The sequence below is a fragment of the Aquarana catesbeiana genome, linkage group LG03, assembly GCF_042186555.1.
Source record: "Aquarana catesbeiana isolate 2022-GZ linkage group LG03, ASM4218655v1, whole genome shotgun sequence".
Lineage (NCBI taxonomy): Eukaryota > Metazoa > Chordata > Amphibia > Anura > Ranidae > Aquarana > Aquarana catesbeiana.
Window position 1 is genome coordinate 743,911,019 of NC_133326.1, and position 19,571 is coordinate 743,930,589.

Genomic DNA, 19,571 nt, shown 5'->3' on the forward strand with positions numbered 1-19,571 from the left:
ATACAAATACCGGACTGGTGACCCCACAATATACAAATACCGGACTGGTGACCCCACAATATACAAATACCGGACTGGTGACCCCACAATATATAAATACCGGACTGGTGACCCCACAATATATAAATACCGGACTGGTGACCCCACAATATATAAATACCGGACTGGTGACCCCACAATATATAAATACCGGACTGGTGACCCCACAATATATAAATACTGGACTGGTGACCCCACAATATACAAATACCGGACTGGTGACCCCACAATATATAAATACTGGACTGGTGACCCCACAATATACAAATACCGGACTGGTGACCCCACAATATAGAAATACCGGACTGGTGACCCCACAATAGGGATAAAACTTTTTTGCAGAAGAGAGTTTAATAAGACTCGTGGCCACTCATTACAATTAGAAGAAAAGAGGTTTAACCTTAAACTACGTAGAGGGTTCTTTACTGTAAGAGCGGCAAGGATGTGGAATTCCCTTCCACAGGCGGTGGTCTCAGCGGGGAGCATTGCTAGCTTCAAGAAACTATTAGATAATCACCTGAATGACCACAACATACAGGGATATGTAATGTAATACTAACACAATCACACACAGTGGGGTGTATCAGGGTGTCAGTGGGGTGTATAGGTATATATAAAAAAGATTTTATACAATTAAAAAAGGTAATAGCAAATTACACATATTAATAAAATGAAAAACCGCTTTATAAACATATACATAAATTAAAAATATACACTGGGTAATTACGATCAATGTTATGCACCCTCCAGTGGTATAAACTAGTATTGCACCATTACTATTTTCTTACTAATGGTCATGAATAGCCACCTCCAGCAAGCCAGGTATTTGTACATATCAAGGGGCAATATATATATATATATATATATAGTGGTTTTTCATTTTATTAATATGTATAATTTGCTATTACCCTTTAATTGTATAAATAATAAAAGTAGACTTATAACCAATAGATTATGATATGCAGAAAGCAGGATGATGACTCGAGTGAATCACGTTGTAGGCATGGCAACCGCTATCCCATTGTGCTATAAGACAGAGACCGTGATGTCTCGAGTGTATCCTTGAGAAAGTCACGTGACGGTGACGCAACGCGTGTCAGGAGCCTAGGACGCACTGTGCAGTCTGTCAGTGTGGCTGTGTACTGCAGTGATCCTGCTCTCGTCCTTTGGCGGCTGACTGCTAATCACATCTGCATATGTCTTTTCTAATACTGGGCACACGTGAGTGGATCTCATAGCTTGTTTGCTGGTGTACTATATATTTTCAGAGCATTGCGCAATGAAATTTCTTTTTTTATTTGCTTTACATATGATTGTTGGTGCTGAAAACCACATCTTATGAGGTTGGAGTTGAATGATACTGTCGTTCAGGATTAACAAGCAAGCGCTCAAATTAAAGATCTTCTAACAATTGGGACTATAATTACTCTCCATGTAAATTGGTTGTCCTGCCTTTTTATATATTTATATCATCAGAGTGTCTATTTTGTAATGATTTATCAGTATTTATTTATGGCCAATCATCTGTTTTGACACTTCACTATTTTTATATTTATTTATAACATATACTGTGACAGGTATCTACTAGTATTAACACGCTGGTCACTTATTTTAGCTGCATTCTCATTGCACAGGAGGAGTTGTTGTTGTTTTTGTGGGTTACACATTTATTTATTTATTTATTTTATTTTCCACTGATCACACAGCAAAGCGCTTCAATCTTTATATTTATTTATTTGTGGAGATTTTGAGCACTTTTTATTGATAGCAGCCTCACATATTGTATTTGATTTTTGGAGTTTTATTTTTCATCTTAAATAACCATCACAGTGCTTTGCGGTTTTGCACACACACCATACATTGGGTGTATCGGGGTGTCATTGGGTGTATCAGGGTGTCATTGGGGTGTATCCGGGGTGTATCAGGGTGTCATTGGGGTGTATCGGAGTGCAGTGGGGTGTCATTGGGGTGTCATTGGGTGTATCGGGGTGTAGTGGGGTGTCATTGGGTGTATCAGGGTGTCATTGGGGTGTATCGGGGTGTAGTGGGGGTGTATCGGGGTGTCAGTGGGGTGTATCGGGGTGTCAGTGGGGTGTCATTGGGTGTATCGGGGTGTCATTGGGTGTATCAGGGTGTCATTGGGGTGTATCCGGGGTGTATCAGGGTGTCATTGGGGTGTATCGGAGTGCAGTGGGGTGTCATTGGGGTGTCATTGGGTGTATCGGGGTGTAGTGGGGTGTCATTGGGTGTATCGGGGTGTCATTGGGGTGTATCGGGGTGTAGTGGGGTGTCATTGGGTGTATCGGGGTGTAGTGGGGGTGTATCGGGGTGTCATTGGGGTGTATCGGGGTGTAGTGGGGTGTCATTGGGTGTATCGGGGTGTATCGGAGTGCAGTGGGGTGCCATTGGGGTGTCATTGGGTGTATCGGGGTGTAGTGGGGTGTCATTGGGTGTATCAGGGTGTCATTGGGTTGTATCGGGGTGTCATTGGGGTGTATCGGGGTGTCATTGGGGTGTATCGGGGTGTCAGTGGGGTGTATCGGGGTGTCAGTGGGGTGTCATTGGGTGTATCGGGGTGTAGTGGGGGTGTATCGGGGTGTCATTGGGGTGTATCGGGGTGTAGTGGGGTGTCATTGGGGTGTATCGGGGTGTAGTGGGGGTGTATCGGGGTGTAGTGGGGTGTCATTGGGTGTATCGGGGTGCAGTGGGGTGTATCGGGATGTAGTGGGGTGTAGTGGGGTGTCATTGGGTGTATCGGGATGTATCGGGGTGTAGTGGGGTGTCATTGGGTGTATCGGGGTGTATCGGGGTGTAGTGGGGTGTCATTGGGTGTATCGGGGTGTCACTTACAGACTCCAGAGGTCCTCGAAGGTCTCCTGGCTGAGGGGCGGCTCCATACCGTTGTCACTGGGAGGATCCATCAGATGAGATCTGTGGGGGGGGAGGGGAGAACGTCATACATGGTGCAGGACAGGATACAAGATATTCCATACAGAAATAAAAAAGCACAAAAACAGACTTGGCTCCGCCTCCATATGAAGAATACAAAACTCTCCATCTCATACAATCCTCACATCGCTCCGCATTATCATCAAAGTGCTGCTATTCTTAGTGGCAATTTTATCCCCCCCCCCCACCCACCCACCCACCCACCCACCCACACACACACGACTGAAGAAAGGGTTAAATGCACCCTCAGCAGCGGTGCCCATTGATTCCAACAGGAAAGGGCGGAGCCTAAACCCACCCAAAGATACTGCTTGCAGGACTTTTCCTAACATCCTGCCAGAGCACCGCCCCCTCCCCTCCACCAGAGCAACACCCCCTCCACCAGAGCACCGCCCCCTCCCCTCCGCCAGAGCACCGACCCCCTCCCCTTCCCTCCCCCAGAGCACTGACCCCTCCCCTTCCCTCCGCCAGAGCACCGACCCCTCCCCTTCCCTCCCCCAGAGCACCGACCCCCTCCCCTTCCCTCCCCCAGAGCACCGACCCCCTCCCCTTCCCTCCGCCAGAGCACCGACCCCCTCCCCTTCCCTCCGCCAGAGCACCGACCCCCTCCCCTTCCCTCCCCCAGAGCACTGACCCCTCCCCTTCCCTCCGCCAGAGCACCGACCCCTCCCCTTCCCTCCCCCAGAGAACCGACCCCCTCCCCTTCCCTCCCCCAGAGAACCGACCCCCTCCCCTTCCCTCCCCCAGAGAACCGACCCCCTCCCCTTCCCTCCCCCAGAGCACCGACCCCTCCCCTTCCCTCCGCCAAAGAACCGACCCCTCCCCTTCCCTCCGCCAGGGCACCGCCCCCCTCCCCTCCGCCAGAGCACCGACCCCCTCCCCTTCCCTCCGCCAGAGCACCGACCCCCTCCCCTTCCCTCCGCCAGAGCACCGACCCCCTCCCCTTCCCTCCGCCAGAGCACCGACCCCCTCCCCTTCCCTCCGCCAGAGCACCGACCCCCTCCCCTTCCCTCCCCCAGAGCACCGACCCCCTCCCCTTCCCTCCCCCAGAGCACCGACCCCCTCCCCTCCGCCAGAGCACCGACCCCCTCCCCTTCCCTCCGCCAGAGCACCGACCCCCTCCCCTTCCCTCCGCCAGAGCACCGACCCCCTCCCCTTCCCTCCGCCAGAGCACCGACCCCCTCCCCTTCCCTCCGCCAGAGCACCGACCCCCTCCCCTTCCCTCCGCCAGAACACCGACCCCCTCCCCTTCCCTCCGCCAGAACACCGACCCCCTCCCCTTCCCTCCGCCAGAACACCGACCCCCTCCCCTTCCCTCCGCCAGAACACCGACCCCCTCCCCTTCCCTCCCCCAGAGCACCGACCCCCTCCCCTTCCCTCCGCCAGAGCACCGACCCCCTCCCCTTCCCTCCGCCAGAGCACCGACCCCCTCCCCTTCCCTCCGCCAGAGCACCGACCCCCTCCCCTTCCCTCCGCCAGAGCACCGACCCCCTCCCCTTCCCTCCGCCAGAGCACCGACCCCCTCCCCTTCCCTCCCCCAGAGCACCGACCCCCTCCCCTTCCCTCCGCCAGAGCACCGACCCCCTCCCCTTCCCTCCGCCAGAGCACCGACCCCCTCCCCTTCCCTCCGCCAGAGCACCGACCCCCTCCCCTTCCCTCCCCCAGAGCACCGACCCCCTCCCCTTCCCTCCCCCAGAGCACCGACCCCTCCCCTTCCCTCCGCCAGAGCAATGCCCCCTCCCCTTCCCTCCGCCAGAGCACCGACCCCTCCCCTTCCCTCCGCCAGAGCACCGACCCCCTCCCCTTCCCTCCCCCAGAGCACCGACCCCCTCCCCTTCCCTCCCCCAGAGCACCGACCCCCTCCCCTTCCCTCCGCCAGAGCACCGACCCCCTCCCCTTCCCTCCGCCAGAGCACCGACCCCCTCCCCTTCCCTCCGCCAGAGCACCGACCCCTCCCCTTCCCTCCGCCAGAGCACCAACCCCCTCCCCTTCCCTCCGCCAGAGCACCGACCCCTCCCCTCCGCCAGAGCACCGACCCCCTTCCCTCCGCCAGAGCACCGACCCCCTCCCCTTCCCTCCGCCAGAGCACCGACCCCCTCCCCTTCCCTCCGCCAGAGCACCGACCCCCTCCCCTTCCCTCCGCCAGAGCACCGACCCCCTCCCCTTCCCTCCGCCAGAGCACCGACCCCCTCCCCTTCCCTCCGCCAGAGCACCGACCCCCGCCCCCTCCCCTTCCCTCCCCCAGAGCACCAACCCCCTCCCCTTCCCTCCCCCAGAGCACCGACCCCCTCCCCTTCCCTCCCCCAGAGCAACCGACCCCCTCCCCTTCCCTCCCCCAGAGCACCGACCCCTCCCCTTCCCTCCGCCAGAGCAATGCCCCCTCCCCTTCCCTCCGCCAGAGCACCGACCCCCTCCCCTTCCCTCCGCCAGAGCAATGCCCCCTCCCCTTCCCTCCGCCAGAGCAATGCCCCCTCCCCTTCCCTCCGCCAGAGCACCGACCCCCTCCCCTTCCCTCCGCCAGAGCACCGACCCCCTCCCCTTCCCTCCGCCAGAGCACCGACCCCCTCCCCTTCCCTCCGCCAGAGCACCGACCCCCTCCCCTTCCCTCCGCCAGAGCACCGACCCCTCCCCTTCCCTCCGCCAGAGCACCGACCCCCTCCCCTTCCCTCCGCCAGAGCACCGACCCCCTCCCCTTCCCTCCGCCAGAGCACCGACCCCCTCCCCTTCCCTCCCCCAGAGAACCGCCCCCTCCCCTCCGCCAGAGCACCGACCCCCTCCGCCAGAGCACCGACCCCCTCCCCTTCCCTCCGCCAGAGCACCGACCCCTCCCCTTCCCTCCGCCAGAGCACCGACCCCCTCCCCTCCGCCAGAGCACCGACCCCCTCCCCTTCCCTCCGCCAGAGCACCGACCCCCTCCCCTTCCCTCCGCCAGAGCACCGACCCCCTCCCCTTCCCTCCGCCAGAGCACCGACCCCCTCCCCTCCGCCAGAGCACCGACCCCCTCCCCTCCGCCAGAGCACCGACCCCCTCCCCTCCGCCAGAGCACCGACCCCCTCCCCTTCCCTCCGCCAGAGCACCGACCCCCTCCCCTTCCCTCCGCCAGAGCACCGACCCCCTCCCCTTCCCTCCGCCAGAGCACCGACCCCCTCCCCTTCCCTCCCCCAGAGCACCGACCCCCTCCCCTTCCCTCCCCCAGAGCACCGACCCCCTCCCCTTCCCTCCGCCAGAGCACCGACCCCTCCCCTTCCCTCCGCCAGAGCAATGCCCCCTCCCCTTCCCTCCGCCAGAGCAATGCCCCCTCCCCTTCCCTCCGCCAGAGCAATGCCCCCTCCCCTTCCCTCCGCCAGAGCACCGACCCCCTCCCCTTCCCTCCGCCAGAGCACCGACCCCCTCCCCTCCGCCAGAGCACCGACCCCCTCCCCTTCCCTCCGCCAGAGCACCGACCCCTCCCCTTCCCTCCGCCAGAGCACCGACCCCCTCCCCTTCCCCCGCCAGAGCACCGACCCCCTCCCCTTCCCTCCGCCAGAGCACCGACCCCCTCCCCTTCCCTCCCCCAGAGAACCGCCCCCTCCCCTCCGCCAGAGCACCGACCCCCTCCCCTTCCCTCCGCCAGAGCACCGACCCCTCCCCTTCCCTCCGCCAGAGCACCGACCCCCTCCCCTTCCCTCCGCCAGAGCACCGACCCCCTCCCCTCCGCCAGAGCACCGACCCCCTCCCCTTCCCTCCGCCAGAGCACCGACCCCTCCCCTTCCCTCCGCCAGAGCACCGACCCCCTCCCCTCCGCCAGAGCACCGAACCCCTCCCCTCCGCCAGAGCACCGACCCCCTCCCCTCCGCCAGAGCACCGACCCCCTCCCCTCCGCCAGAGCACCGACCCCCTCCCCTCCGCCAGAGCACCGACCCCCTCCCCTTCCCTCCGCCAGAGCACCGACCCCCTCCCCTTCCCTCCGCCAGAGCACCGACCCCCTCCCCTTCCCTCCGCCAGAGCACCGACCCCCTCCCCTTCCCTCCGCCAGAGCACCGACCCCCTCCCCTTCCCTCCCCCAGAGCACCGACCCCCTCCCCTTCCCTCCCCCAGAGCACCGACCCCCTCCCCTCCCCCAGAGCACCGACCCCCTCCCCTTCCCTCCGCCAGAGCACCGACCCCCTCCCCTTCCCTCCGCCAGAGCAATGCCCCCTCCCCTTCCCTCCGCCAGAGCACCGACCCCCTCCCCTTCCCTCCGCCAGAGCAATGCCCCCTCCCCTTCCCTCCGCCAGAGCAATGCCCCCTCCCCTTCCCTCCGCCAGAGCAATGCCCCCTCCCCTTCCCTCCGCCAGAGCAATGCCCCCTCCCCTTCCCTCCGCCAGAGCACCGACCCCCTCCCCTTCCCTCCGCCAGAGCACCGACCCCCTCCCCTTCCCTCCCCCAGAGCACCGACCCCCTCCCCTTCCCTCCCCCAGAGCACCGACCCCCTCCCCTTCCCTCCGCCAGAGCAATGCCCCCTCCCCTTCCCTCCGCCAGAGCAATGCCCCCTCCCCTTCCCTCCGCCAGAGCACCGACCCCCTCCCCTTCCCTCCGCCAGAGCACCGACCCCCTCCCCTTCCCTCCGCCAGAGCACCGACCCCCTCCCCTTCCCTCCCCCAGAGCACCGACCCCCTCCCCCAGAGCACCGACCCCTCCCCTTCCCTCCCCCAGAACACCGACCCCTCCCCTTCTCTCCGCCAGAGCACCGATCCCCCCCTCCCCCAGAGCACCGCCCCTCCCCTCCGCCAGAGCACCGACCCCTCCCCTTCCCTCCGCCAGAGCACCGACCCCTCACCCAGAGCACCGACCCCTCCCCTTCCCTCCGCCAGAGCACCGACCCCTCCCCTTCCCTCCCTCAGGGCACCGACCCCTCCCCTTCCCTCCCCCAGGGCACCGACCCCTCCATTCCCCTCACGTGGTGGAATATGCCCTCTATCTGGTGAGTTTGACCCCCTGTAGGAGTGTACATCACATGGTGGAATACGTCTTCTATCTGGTGAGTTTGATCCCCTGGAGGATTGTACATCACATGGTGGAATACGTCTTCTATCTGGTGAGTTTGATCCCCTGGAGGATTGTACATCACATGGTGGAATACGTCTTCTATCTGGTGAGTTTTCCCCCTGGGGGAGTGTACATCACGTGGTGGAATATGCCCTCTATCTGGTGGGTTTGACCCCCTGTAGGAGTGTACATCACGTGGTGGAATACGTCTTCTATCTGGTGAGTTTGACCCCCTGGAGGAGTGTACATCACATGGTGGAATACGTCTTCTATCTGGTGAGTTTTCCCCCTGGGGGAGTGTACATCACGTGGTGGAATATGCCCTCTATCTGGTGGGTTTGACCCCCTGTAGGAGTGTACATCACGTGGTGGAATATGCCCTCTATCTGGCGAGTTTTCCCCCTGGAGGAGTGTACATCACGTGGTGGAATACGCCTTTTATCTGGTGAGTTTGATCCCCTGGAGGATTGTACATCACATGGTGGAATACGTCTTCTATCTGGTGAGTTTTCCCCCTGGGGGAGTGTACATCACGTGGTGGAATACGTCTTCTATCTGGTGAGTTTGACCCCCTGGAGGATTGTACATCACATGGTGGAATACGTCTTCTATCTGGTGAGTTTTCCCCCTGGAGGAGTGTACATCACGTGGTGGAATACGTCTTCTATCTGGTGAGTTTGACCCCCTGGAGGATTGTACATCACATGGTGGAATACGTCTTCTATCTGGTGAGTTTTCCCCCTGGGGGAGTGTACATCACGTGGTGGAATATGCCCTCTATCTGGTGGGTTTGACCCCCTGTAGGAGTGTACATCACGTGGTGGAATACGTCTTCTATCTGGTGAGTTTGACCCCCTGGAGGAGTGTACATCACATGGTGGAATACGTCTTCTATCTGGTGAGTTTTCCCCCTGGGGGAGTGTACATCACGTGGTGGAATATGCCCTCTATCTGGTGGGTTTGACCCCCTGTAGGAGTGTACATCACGTGGTGGAATATGCCCTCTATCTGGCGAGTTTTCCCCCTGGAGGAGTGTACATCACGTGGTGGAATACGCCTTTTATCTGGTGAGTTTGATCCCCTGGAGGATTGTACATCACATGGTGGAATACGTCTTCTATCTGGTGAGTTTTCCCCCTGGGGGAGTGTACATCACGTGGTGGAATACGTCTTCTATCTGGTGAGTTTGACCCCCTGGAGGATTGTACATCACATGGTGGAATACGTCTTCTATCTGGTGAGTTTTCCCCCTGGAGGAGTGTACATCACGTGGTGGAATACGTCTTCTATCTGGTGAGTTTGACCCCCTGGAGGATTGTACATCACATGGTGGAATACGTCTTCTATCTGGTGAGTTTTCCCCCTGGGGGAGTGTACATCACGTGGTGGAATATGCCCTCTATCTGGTGGGTTTGACCCCCTGTAGGAGTGTACATCACGTGGTGGAATATGCCCTCTATCTGGCGAGTTTTCCCCCTGGAGGAGTGTACATCACGTGGTGGAATACGCCTTTTATCTGGTGAGTTTGATCCCCTGGAGGATTGTACATCACATGGTGGAATACGTCTTCTATCTGGTGAGTTTTCCCCCTGGGGGAGTGTACATCACGTGGTGGAATATGCCCTCTATCTGGTGGGTTTGACCCCCTGTAGGAGTGTACATCACGTGGTGGAATATGCCCTCTATCTGGCGAGTTTTCCCCTGGAGGAGTGTACATCACGTGGTGGAATACGCCTTTTATCTGGTGAGTTTGATCCCCTGGAGGATTGTACATCACATGGTGGAATACGTCTTCTATCTGGTGAGTTTTCCCCCTGGGGGAGTGTACATCACGTGGTGGAATACGTCTTCTATCTGGTGAGTTTGACCCCCTGGAGGATTGTACATCACATGGTGGAATACGTCTTCTATCTGGTGAGTTTTCCCCCTGGAGGAGTGTACATCACGTGGTGGAATACGTCTTCTATCTGGTGAGTTTGACCCCCTGGAGGATTGTACATCACATGGTGGAATACGTCTTCTATCTGGTGAGTTTTCCCCCTGGGGGAGTGTACATCACGTGGTGGAATATGCCCTCTATCTGGTGGGTTTGACCCCCTGTAGGAGTGTACATCACGTGGTGGAATACGTCTTCTATCTGGTGAGTTTGATCCCCTGGAGGATTGTACATCACATGGTGGAATACGTCTTCTATCTGGTGAGTTTGACCCCCTGGGGGAGTGTACATCACGTGGTGGAATACGTCTTCTATCTGGTGAGTTTGACCCCCTGGAGGATTGTACATCACATGGTGGAATACGTCTTCTATCTGGTGAGTTTTCCCCCTGGAGGAGTGTACATCACGTGGTGGAATACGTCTTCTATCTGGTGAGTTTGACCCCCTGGAGGATTGTACATCACATGGTGGAATACGATTTCTATCTGGTGAGTTTTCCCCCTGGGGGAGTGTACATCACGTGGTGGAATATGCCCTCTATCTGGTGGGTTTGACCCCCTGTAGGAGTGTACATCACGTGGTGGAATACGTCTTCTATCTGGTGAGTTTGACCCCCTGGAGGAGTGTACATCACATGGTGGAATACGTCTTCTATCTGGTGAGTTTTCCCCCTGGGGGAGTGTACATCACGTGGTGGAATATGCCCTCTATCTGGTGGGTTTGACCCCCTGTAGGAGTGTACATCACGTGGTGGAATATGCCCTCTATCTGGCGAGTTTTCCCCCTGGAGGAGTGTACATCACGTGGTGGAATACGCCTTTTATCTGGTGAGTTTGACCCCCTGGAGGATTGTACATCACATGGTGGAATACGTCTTCTATCTGGTGAGTTTTCCCCCTGGAGGAGTGTACATCACGTGGTGGAATACGTCTTCTATCTGGTGAGTTTGACCCCCTGGAGGATTGTACATCACATGGTGGAATACGTCTTCTATCTGGTGAGTTTTCCCCCTGGGGGAGTGTACATCACGTGGTGGAATATGCCCTCTATCTGGTGGGTTTGACCCCCTGTAGGAGTGTACATCACGTGGTGGAATATGCCCTCTATCTGGCGAGTTTTCCCCCTGGAGGAGTGTACATCACGTGGTGGAATACGCCTTTTATCTGGTGAGTTTGATCCCCTGGAGGATTGTACATCACATGGTGGAATACGTCTTCTATCTGGTGAGTTTTCCCCCTGGGGGAGTGTACATCACGTGGTGGAATATGCCCTCTATCTGGTGGGTTTGACCCCCTGTAGGAGTGTACATCACGTGGTGGAATACGTCTTCTATCTGGTGAGTTTGATCCCCTGGAGGATTGTACATCACATGGTGGAATACGTCTTCTATCTGGTGAGTTTGACCCCCTGGGGGAGTGTACATCACGTGGTGGAATATGCCCTCTATCTGGTGAGTTTGACCCCTGTAGGAGTGTACATCACGTGGTGGAATACGTTTTCTGGTGAAAGGCGCTCGGACATCAAAGATTTTACCTTCTACATAGAGAGACTCACATTTGTGTTTTGGACACTTTCTGTGACACTTTTTTTATCGCTGTTTTTAGTATTTTATGGTCTGGGGTTTGATTGCTGGACTTTACTACTTATTTAGGTTTGCAAAAACATTAATTTGATATAGACTGTAAAGACTGTCATTAATTGAATGGTTTTTATTCCATTATTCTCTATGGACATTCCTTTCTGTACGTCCCGTAGATTCCTCTATACACATTTTAGGATCAGATCCCCCCCTATTCTCCTGCAGTGGTCTCTCCCACCGTATAATCCTGAATGGGCCGGGCTGTACCATCGGGTGACTAAAGGGGGAGGGGGGAGAGTAACAGTTATGCGAAAGGGACGTCATCACCATGGCAACGTGCGCGGGGGGGGCGGAACCTCCACGTTGGAACTGAGAACAGAAAGCGTCGAGCCGAACCCGGAAGTGAGCCGGAAGTACGTCACCGCAACGGGATAAACACGAACCGGGCTGAGCGCCGTGAGAAGCGATTTCACCGTGACTCGCCACGCCCCCAATGCCGAGCTCCTCCCCCAATACCGAGCACAGCGAGCCCCCCCCCCATACATAATATTGGCATTAGAAAAATCCCCTCCCCCAACACCGCCTGGAGAGAGGGGGCGGGGATAGAGCACTGAGCTCCGAGGCCCCGCCCAGTCATACCAAGTAGGGGGAGGAGTCTGATTTGTGTGTGATTGGCTCCTCACACAGGAGGGCGGGGAGACATGACTCCGCCCCCCATATATTGTAGTCATAGGATATTGGGGTGTTACCCTCCCCCCCCCAGTGATAGGAACCAATCACAGCACTAGGAGGGGAATCTGTTGTGATTGGTCGTTCAGATAGATCTCGGGGGAGGGAAAACAGATGACTCCGCCCCCATCTATTACACCCATGCCGGGAGGGAGGAGTCTGACTCTCCTGTGATTGGCTCATTAGACAGGCGGAGGACTGTACAGGGGGAGGAGCTCAGGAATAGGTCACTCCCACACACAGGGAAGGGGGCGGGGTGTAGATTGAAATCTGTCTCTGGAGGCGGAGCCCAAAGATCTCAGAATATCTCCTCCAATCAAATCCTCCGATGTGCCGACTCCTCCCCCCATGGGCTGCCATTGTACACCGAGGTATGCCCCTCCCCCGCTGAGCTGTGATTGGCCAGACAGGGAGGACATCAGCCAATTGTTCCCTCTATACACTCCCCGCCCCCTTTATTATTATTATTAGACCCCCTTCCTAGTAGAGGGACGGACCCCTTTATATCATCTGACATTCCACACTGCCGCTCACTGGATATTTTCTCCTCTCCCTCCATTCTCTGTAATCCCCGAGAGATCAGAAATACTCCGACCGGACCCCGATAATACAGGGGCCCTCCCGATAATACAGGGGCCCTCCCAACAATACAGGGGTCCTCCCAACAATACAGGGGTCCTCCCGATAATACAGGGGCCCTCCCGATAATACAGGGGCCCTCCTCCCAACAGTACAGGGGCCCCCCGATAATACAGGGGCCCTCCCAACAGTACAGGGGTCCTCCCGACAATACAGGGGTCCTCCCGACAATACAGGGGTCCTCCCGACAATACAGGGGTCCCCCCGACAATACAGGGGTCCCCCCGACAATACAGGGGTCCTCCCAACAGTACAGGGGTCCTCCCGACAATACAGGGGTCCCCCCAACAATACAGGGGTCCTCCCGACAATACAGGGGTCCTCCCGACAATACAGGGGTCCTCCCGACAATACAGGGGTCCCCCCGACAATACAGGGGTCCTCCCGACAATACAGGGGTCCTCCTCCCAACAGTACAGGGGTCCTCCCGACAATACAGGGGTCCCCCCGACAATACAGGGGTCCTCCCGACAATACAGGGGTCCTCCCGACAATACAGGGGTCCTCCCGACAATACAGGGGTCCTCCCGACAATACAGGGGTCCCCCCGATAATACAGGGGTCCACCCGACAATACAGGGGTCCTCCCGACAATACAGGGGTCCTCCCGACAATACAGGGGTCCACCCAACAGTACAGGGGCCCCCCGATAATACAGGGGCCCTCCCGACAATACAGGGGCCCCCCCGACAATACAGGGGCCCTCCTCCCCCAACAGTACAGGGGTCCTCCCAACAATACAGGGGTCCTCCCAACAATACAGGGGCCCCCCCAACAGTACAGGGGCCCCCCCGATAATACAGGGGTCCTCCCGACAGTACAGGGGTCCTCCCGACAGTACAGGGGTCCTCCCGACAGTACAGGGGTCCTCCCGACAGTACAGGGGTCCTCCCGACAATACAGGGGTCCTCCCGACAATACAGGGGTCCTCCCGATAATACAGGGGCCCCCCAACAGTACAGGGGTCCTCCCGACAATACAGGGCCCCCCCGATAATACAGGGGTCCTCCCGATAATACAGGGTCCCCCCGATAATACAGGGGTCCTCCGATAATACAGGGGTCCTCCCGATAATACAGGGGCCCCCCAACAGTACAGGGGTCCTCCCGACAATACAGGGCCCCCCCGATAATACAGGGGTCCTCCCGATAATACAGGGGTCCCCCCGATAATACAGGGGTCCTCCGACAATACAGGGGTCCTCCCGATAATACAGGGGCCGTCCTCCCGACAATACAGGGGTCCTCCCGATAATACAGGGGTCCTCCCGATAATACAGGGGTCCTCCCGATAATACAGGGGTCCTCCCGATAATACAGGGGTCCTCCCGATAATACAGGGGTCCTCCCGATAATACAGGGGTCCTCCCGATAATACAGGGGCCCTCCCGATAATACAGGGGCCCTCCAACAATACAGGGGCCCTCCTCCCAACAATACAGGGGTCCTTCCGATAATACAGGGGTCCTCCCAACAGTACAGGGGTCCTCCCGACAATACAGGGGTCCTCCCGACAATACAGGGGCCCTCCTCCCGACAATACAGGGGCCCTCCTCCCGACAATACAGGGGTCCCCCCGACAATACAGGGGTCCTCCCGACAATACAGGGGTCCTCCTCCCAACAGTACAGGGGTCCTCCCGACAATACAGGGGTCCCCCCGACAATACAGGGGTCCTCCCGACAATACAGGGGTCCTCCTCCCAACAGTACAGGGGTCCTCCCGACAATACAGGGGTCCTCCCGACAATACAGGGGTCCCCCCGATAATACAGGGGTCCACCCGACAATACAGGGGTCCTCCCGACAATACAGGGGTCCCCCCAACAGTACAGGGGCCCCCCGATAATACAGGGGCCCTCCCGACAATACAGGGGCCCCCCCGACAATACAGGGGCCCTCCTCCCCCAACAGTACAGGGGTCCTCCCAACAATACAGGGGTCCTCCCAACAATACAGGGGTCCTCCCGATAATACAGGGGTCCTCCCGATAATACAGGGGCCCCCCCAACAGTACAGGGGCCCCCCCGATAATACAGGGGTCCTCCCGACAGTACAGGGGTCCTCCCGACAGTACAGGGGTCCTCCCGACAATACAGGGGTCCTCCCGATAATACAGGGGTCCTCCCGATAATACAGGGGCCCTCCAACAATACAGGGGTCCTCCCGATAATACAGGGGCCGTCCTCCCGACAATACAGGGGTCCTCCCGATAATACAGGGGTCCTCCCGATAATACAGGGGTCCTCCCGATAATACAGGGGTCCTCCCGATAATACAGGGGTCCTCCCGATAATACAGGGGCCCTCCAACAATACAGGGGCCCTCCAACAATACAGGGGCCCTCCTCCCAACAATACAGGGGCCCTTCCGATAATACAGGGGTCCTCCCAACAGTACAGGGGTCCCCCCAACAGTACAGGGGTCCCCCCAACAGTACAGGGGTCCTCCCGATAATACAGGGGCCCCCCCAACAGTACAGGGGCCCTCCCGATAATACAGGGGCCCCCCCGATAACACAGGGGCCCCCCCAACAGTACAGGGGCCCTCCCGATAATACAGGGGCCCCCCCCAACAGTACAGGGGTCCTCCCAACAGTACAGGGGTCCTCCCAACAGTACAGGGGTCCTCCCGATAATACAGGGGTCCTCCTCCCCCAACAGTACAGGGGCCCCCCCGATAATACAGGGGCCCCCCCAACAGTACAGGGGTCCTCCCAACAGTACAGGGGTCCTCCCAACAGTACAGGGGTCCTCCCGATAATACAGGGGTCCTCCCGATAATACAGGGGTCCTCCCGATAATACAGGGGTCCTCCCGATAATACAGGGGTCCTCCCGATAATACAGGGGTCCTCCCAACAGTACAGGGGTCCTCCCAACAGTACAGGGGTCCTCCCAACAGTACAGGGGTCCTCCCAACAGTACAGGGGTCCTCCCAACAGTACAGGGGTCCTCCCAACAGTACAGGGGTCCTCCCAACAGTACAGGGGTCCTCCCGACAGTACAGGGGTCCTCCCGATAATACAGGGGCCCCCCCAACAGTACAGGGGTCCTCCCAACAGTACAGGGGTCCTCCCAACAGTACAGGGGTCCTCCCAACAGTACAGGGGTCCTCCCAACAGTACAGGGGTCCTCCCAACAGTACAGGGGTCCTCCCAACAGTACAGGGGTCCTCCCGATAATACAGGGGTCCTCCCGATAATACAGGGGTCCTCCCAACAGTACAGGGGTCCTCCCGATAATACAGGGGCCCCCCCGATAATACAGGGGCCCCCCCAACAGTACAGGGGTCCTCCCAACAGTACAGGGGTCCTCCCAACAGTACAGGGGTCCTCCCAACAGTACAGGGGTCCTCCCAACAGTACAGGGGTCCTCCCGACAGTACAGGGGTCCTCCCGACAGTACAGGGGTCCTCCCGACAATACAGGGGTCCTCCCAACAGTACAGGGGTCCTCCCAACAGTACAGGGGTCCTCCCAACAGTACAGGGGTCCTCCCAACAGTACAGGGGTCCTCCCAACAGTACAGGGGTCCTCCCAACAGTACAGGGGTCCTCCCGATAATACAGGGGCCCCCCCAACAGTACAGGGGTCCTCCCAACAGTACAGGGGTCCTCCCAACAGTACAGGGGTCCTCCCAACAGTACAGGGGTCCTCCCGATAATACAGGGGTCCTCCCGATAATACAGGGGTCCTCCCAACAGTACAGGGGTCCCCCCCAACAGTACAGGGGTCCTCCCGATAATACAGGCCCCCCCCCAATAATACAGGGGTCCTCCCAATAATACAGGGGTCCCCCCAACAATACAGGGGTCCCCCCAACAATACAGGGGCCCCCAACAACAATACAGGGGCCCCCAACAACAATACAGGGGCCCCCCCCAACAATACAGGGCCCCCCCCCAACAATACAGGGCCCCCCCCCAACAATACAGGGCCCCCCCCCAACAATACAGGGGCCCCCCCCAACAATACAGGGGCCCCCCCAACAATACAGGGGCCCCCCCAACAATACAGGGGCCCCCCCAACAATACAGGGGTCCTCCCAATAATACAGGGCCCCCCCCCAATAATACAGGGGTCCTCCCAATAATACAGGGGTCCCCCCAACAGTACAGGGTCCTCCCAACAATACAGGGGTCCCCCCAACAATACAGGGCCCCCCCAACAATACAGGGCCCCCCCAACAATACAGGGGCCCCCCAACAATACAGGGGCCCCCCCAACAGTACAGGGGCCCCCCGATAATACAGGGGTCCCCCCAACAGTACAGGGGTCCTCCCAACAGTACAGGGGTCCCCCTAATACAGGTGCCCCCCGATAATACAGGGGTCCTCCCGATAATACAAGGGTCCTCCCAACAGTACAGGGGTCCTCCCAACAGTACAGGGGTCCTCCCAACAGTACAGGGGTCCTCCCAACAGTACAGGGGTCCTCCCAACAGTACAGGGGTCCTCCCGATAATACAGGGCCCCCCCCCCGATAATACAGGGGCCCCCCCAACAGTACAGGGGTCCTCCCAACAGTACAGGGGTCCTCCCAACAGTACAGGGGTCCTCCCAACAGTACAGGGGTCCTCCTCCCCCAACAGTACAGGGGTCCTCCTCCCCCAACAGTACAGGGGTCCTCCCGATAATACAGGGGTCCTCCCAACAGTACAGGGGTCCTCCCGATAATACAGGGGTCCTCCCAACAGTACAGGGGTCCTCCCGATAATACAGGGGCCCCCCCAACAGTACAAGGGTCCTCCCGATAATACAGGGGTCCTCCCCGATAATACAGGGGCCCCCCCCCGATAATACAGGGGTCCTCCCAACAGTACAGGGGTCCTCCCGATAATACAGGGGCCCCCCCAACAGTACAAGGGTCCTCCCGATAATACAGGGGTCCTCCCCGATAATACAGGGGCCCCCCCCCCGATAATACAGGGCCCCCCCCCCCCCCCCGATAATACGGGGGTCCTCCCCCCAACAGTACGGGGGTCCCCCCAACAGTACAGGGGTCCTCCCAACAGTATAGACCCCCAATAGTATAATCCCAACAGTATAGTCCCCTCAACACCACAGGGGTCCCACCAATAGTATAGTCAACAACACAGGGGTCCCAACAGCACAGGGGTCTCCCCTAACAACATAGTCCCCCCAACAGCACAGGGGTCCCCCCAACAGCACAGGGGTCCCCCCAACAGCACAGGGGTCCTCCCCAACAGCACAGGGGTCCCCCCCAACAGCACAGGAGTTCCAACAGCAGAGGGGTCTCCCCAACATCAGAGGGGTCCCCCCAACAGTATAGTCCAACAGCACAGGGGTCTCCCCAACAGCACAGGGGTCCCACCAATAGTATAGTCAGCACAGGGGTCCCACCAACAGCACAGGGGTCCCACCAACAGCACAGGGGTCCCACCCAACAGCACAGGGGTCCCACCCAACAGCACAGGGGTCCCACCCAACAGCACAGGGGTCCCACCCAACAGCACAGGGGTCCCCCCAACAGCACAGGGGTCCCCCCAACAGCACAGGGGTCCCCCCCAACAGCACAGGGGTCCTCCCCAACAGCACAGGGGTCCTCCCCAACAGTATAGTCCAACAGCACAGGGGTCCCCAACAATATAGTCCCTCAACAGCACAGGGGTCCCCCCCAACAGCACAGGGGTTCCAACAGCAGAGGGGTCTCCCCAACATCAGAGGGGTCCCCCCAACAGTATAGTCCAACAGCACAGGGGTCCCCAACAATATAGTCCCTCAACAGCACAGGGGTCCCACCAATAGTATAGTCAACACAGGGGTCTCCCCAACAGCACAGGGGTCCCACCAACAGCACAGGGGTCCCACCAACAGCACAGGGGTCCCACCAACAGTATAAAGATATGAAGATGATGGGGGGGAGGGGTCACTGTCAGTAGAATACATTTATGAAGAAATTACATTTTATTGGATATCCACCATATTTATATAACCCCGCCCCCTCCTCCCCTCCCCCCTCTCTAGGTCTCTGTTCTTCTCTATACAATAGAGGCAGATGATGGCTGGTGGGAGGGGCTGTACACAGACAACGCCCCCTGTCCTGACACCAGCAGTGGGAGGAGTTATGACTTGAGAGGAGGAGTCCTAAAAGGTCATATTTGTATAGGTGACGCCCACATGTGACGCGATGATTGACACCCAATGAGAGGAAAGACATTCTACAGACTCCTCCCACATCCACTGACAAGCCCCGCCCCTCCCTCTTCTGATTGATATATAAGGATTATCTCTGTGTGATATTAGTGGGGGAGGGGGGGACCCCGATATATGGGGGAGGGGGGGAGCCCCGATATATGGGGGAGGGGGGGAGCTCCGATATATGGGGGAGGGGGGGGAGCTCCGATATATGAGAGGGTGGGTGAGGGGAGTACAGAGGACCGCCCCCCATCACACACCAATGTTATTATTATGGTCCCGCCCCTCTCCGGTACACTCACCCCGGTATGAGTCTCTCGGTCAGTCTGTGGGCTCTACAGATCGATGGATCGGAGTCTTCCCGTCTCCTCCACTCTCCCTCTACCTCCTCGTGTCGGGGAATCCCCTTCCCCACAATCCTCCACTCCTCATACACTACAACACCCCGCCCACAACCTACCACTTCCGCCCCTGTGGAACGCAAACCACTTCCGCCCTCTGGGACGCAAATCACTTCCGCCCTCTGGGACGCACAATA

General features: G+C 58.2%; 1 protein-coding gene across 1 annotated transcript in view; it reads right to left on the minus strand.

The window, feature by feature from the left end:
• The window catches only part of TP53 (tumor protein p53), a 34,233-nt gene extending 14,739 nt beyond the window's left edge, over nucleotides 1–19,494 (minus strand). Inside the window, exons 1-2 of the mRNA XM_073623488.1 lie at nucleotides 19,336–19,494; nucleotides 2,890–2,970 (exon numbers count right to left, since the gene is read on the minus strand). Of these exons, the coding sequence (XP_073479589.1) occupies nucleotides 2,890–2,960 (71 nt within the window). The 5' untranslated portion in view covers nucleotides 2,961–2,970; nucleotides 19,336–19,494. The remainder of the gene's footprint in view (nucleotides 1–2,889; nucleotides 2,971–19,335) is intronic.
• Nucleotides 19,495–19,571: the final 77 nt, after the last annotated feature.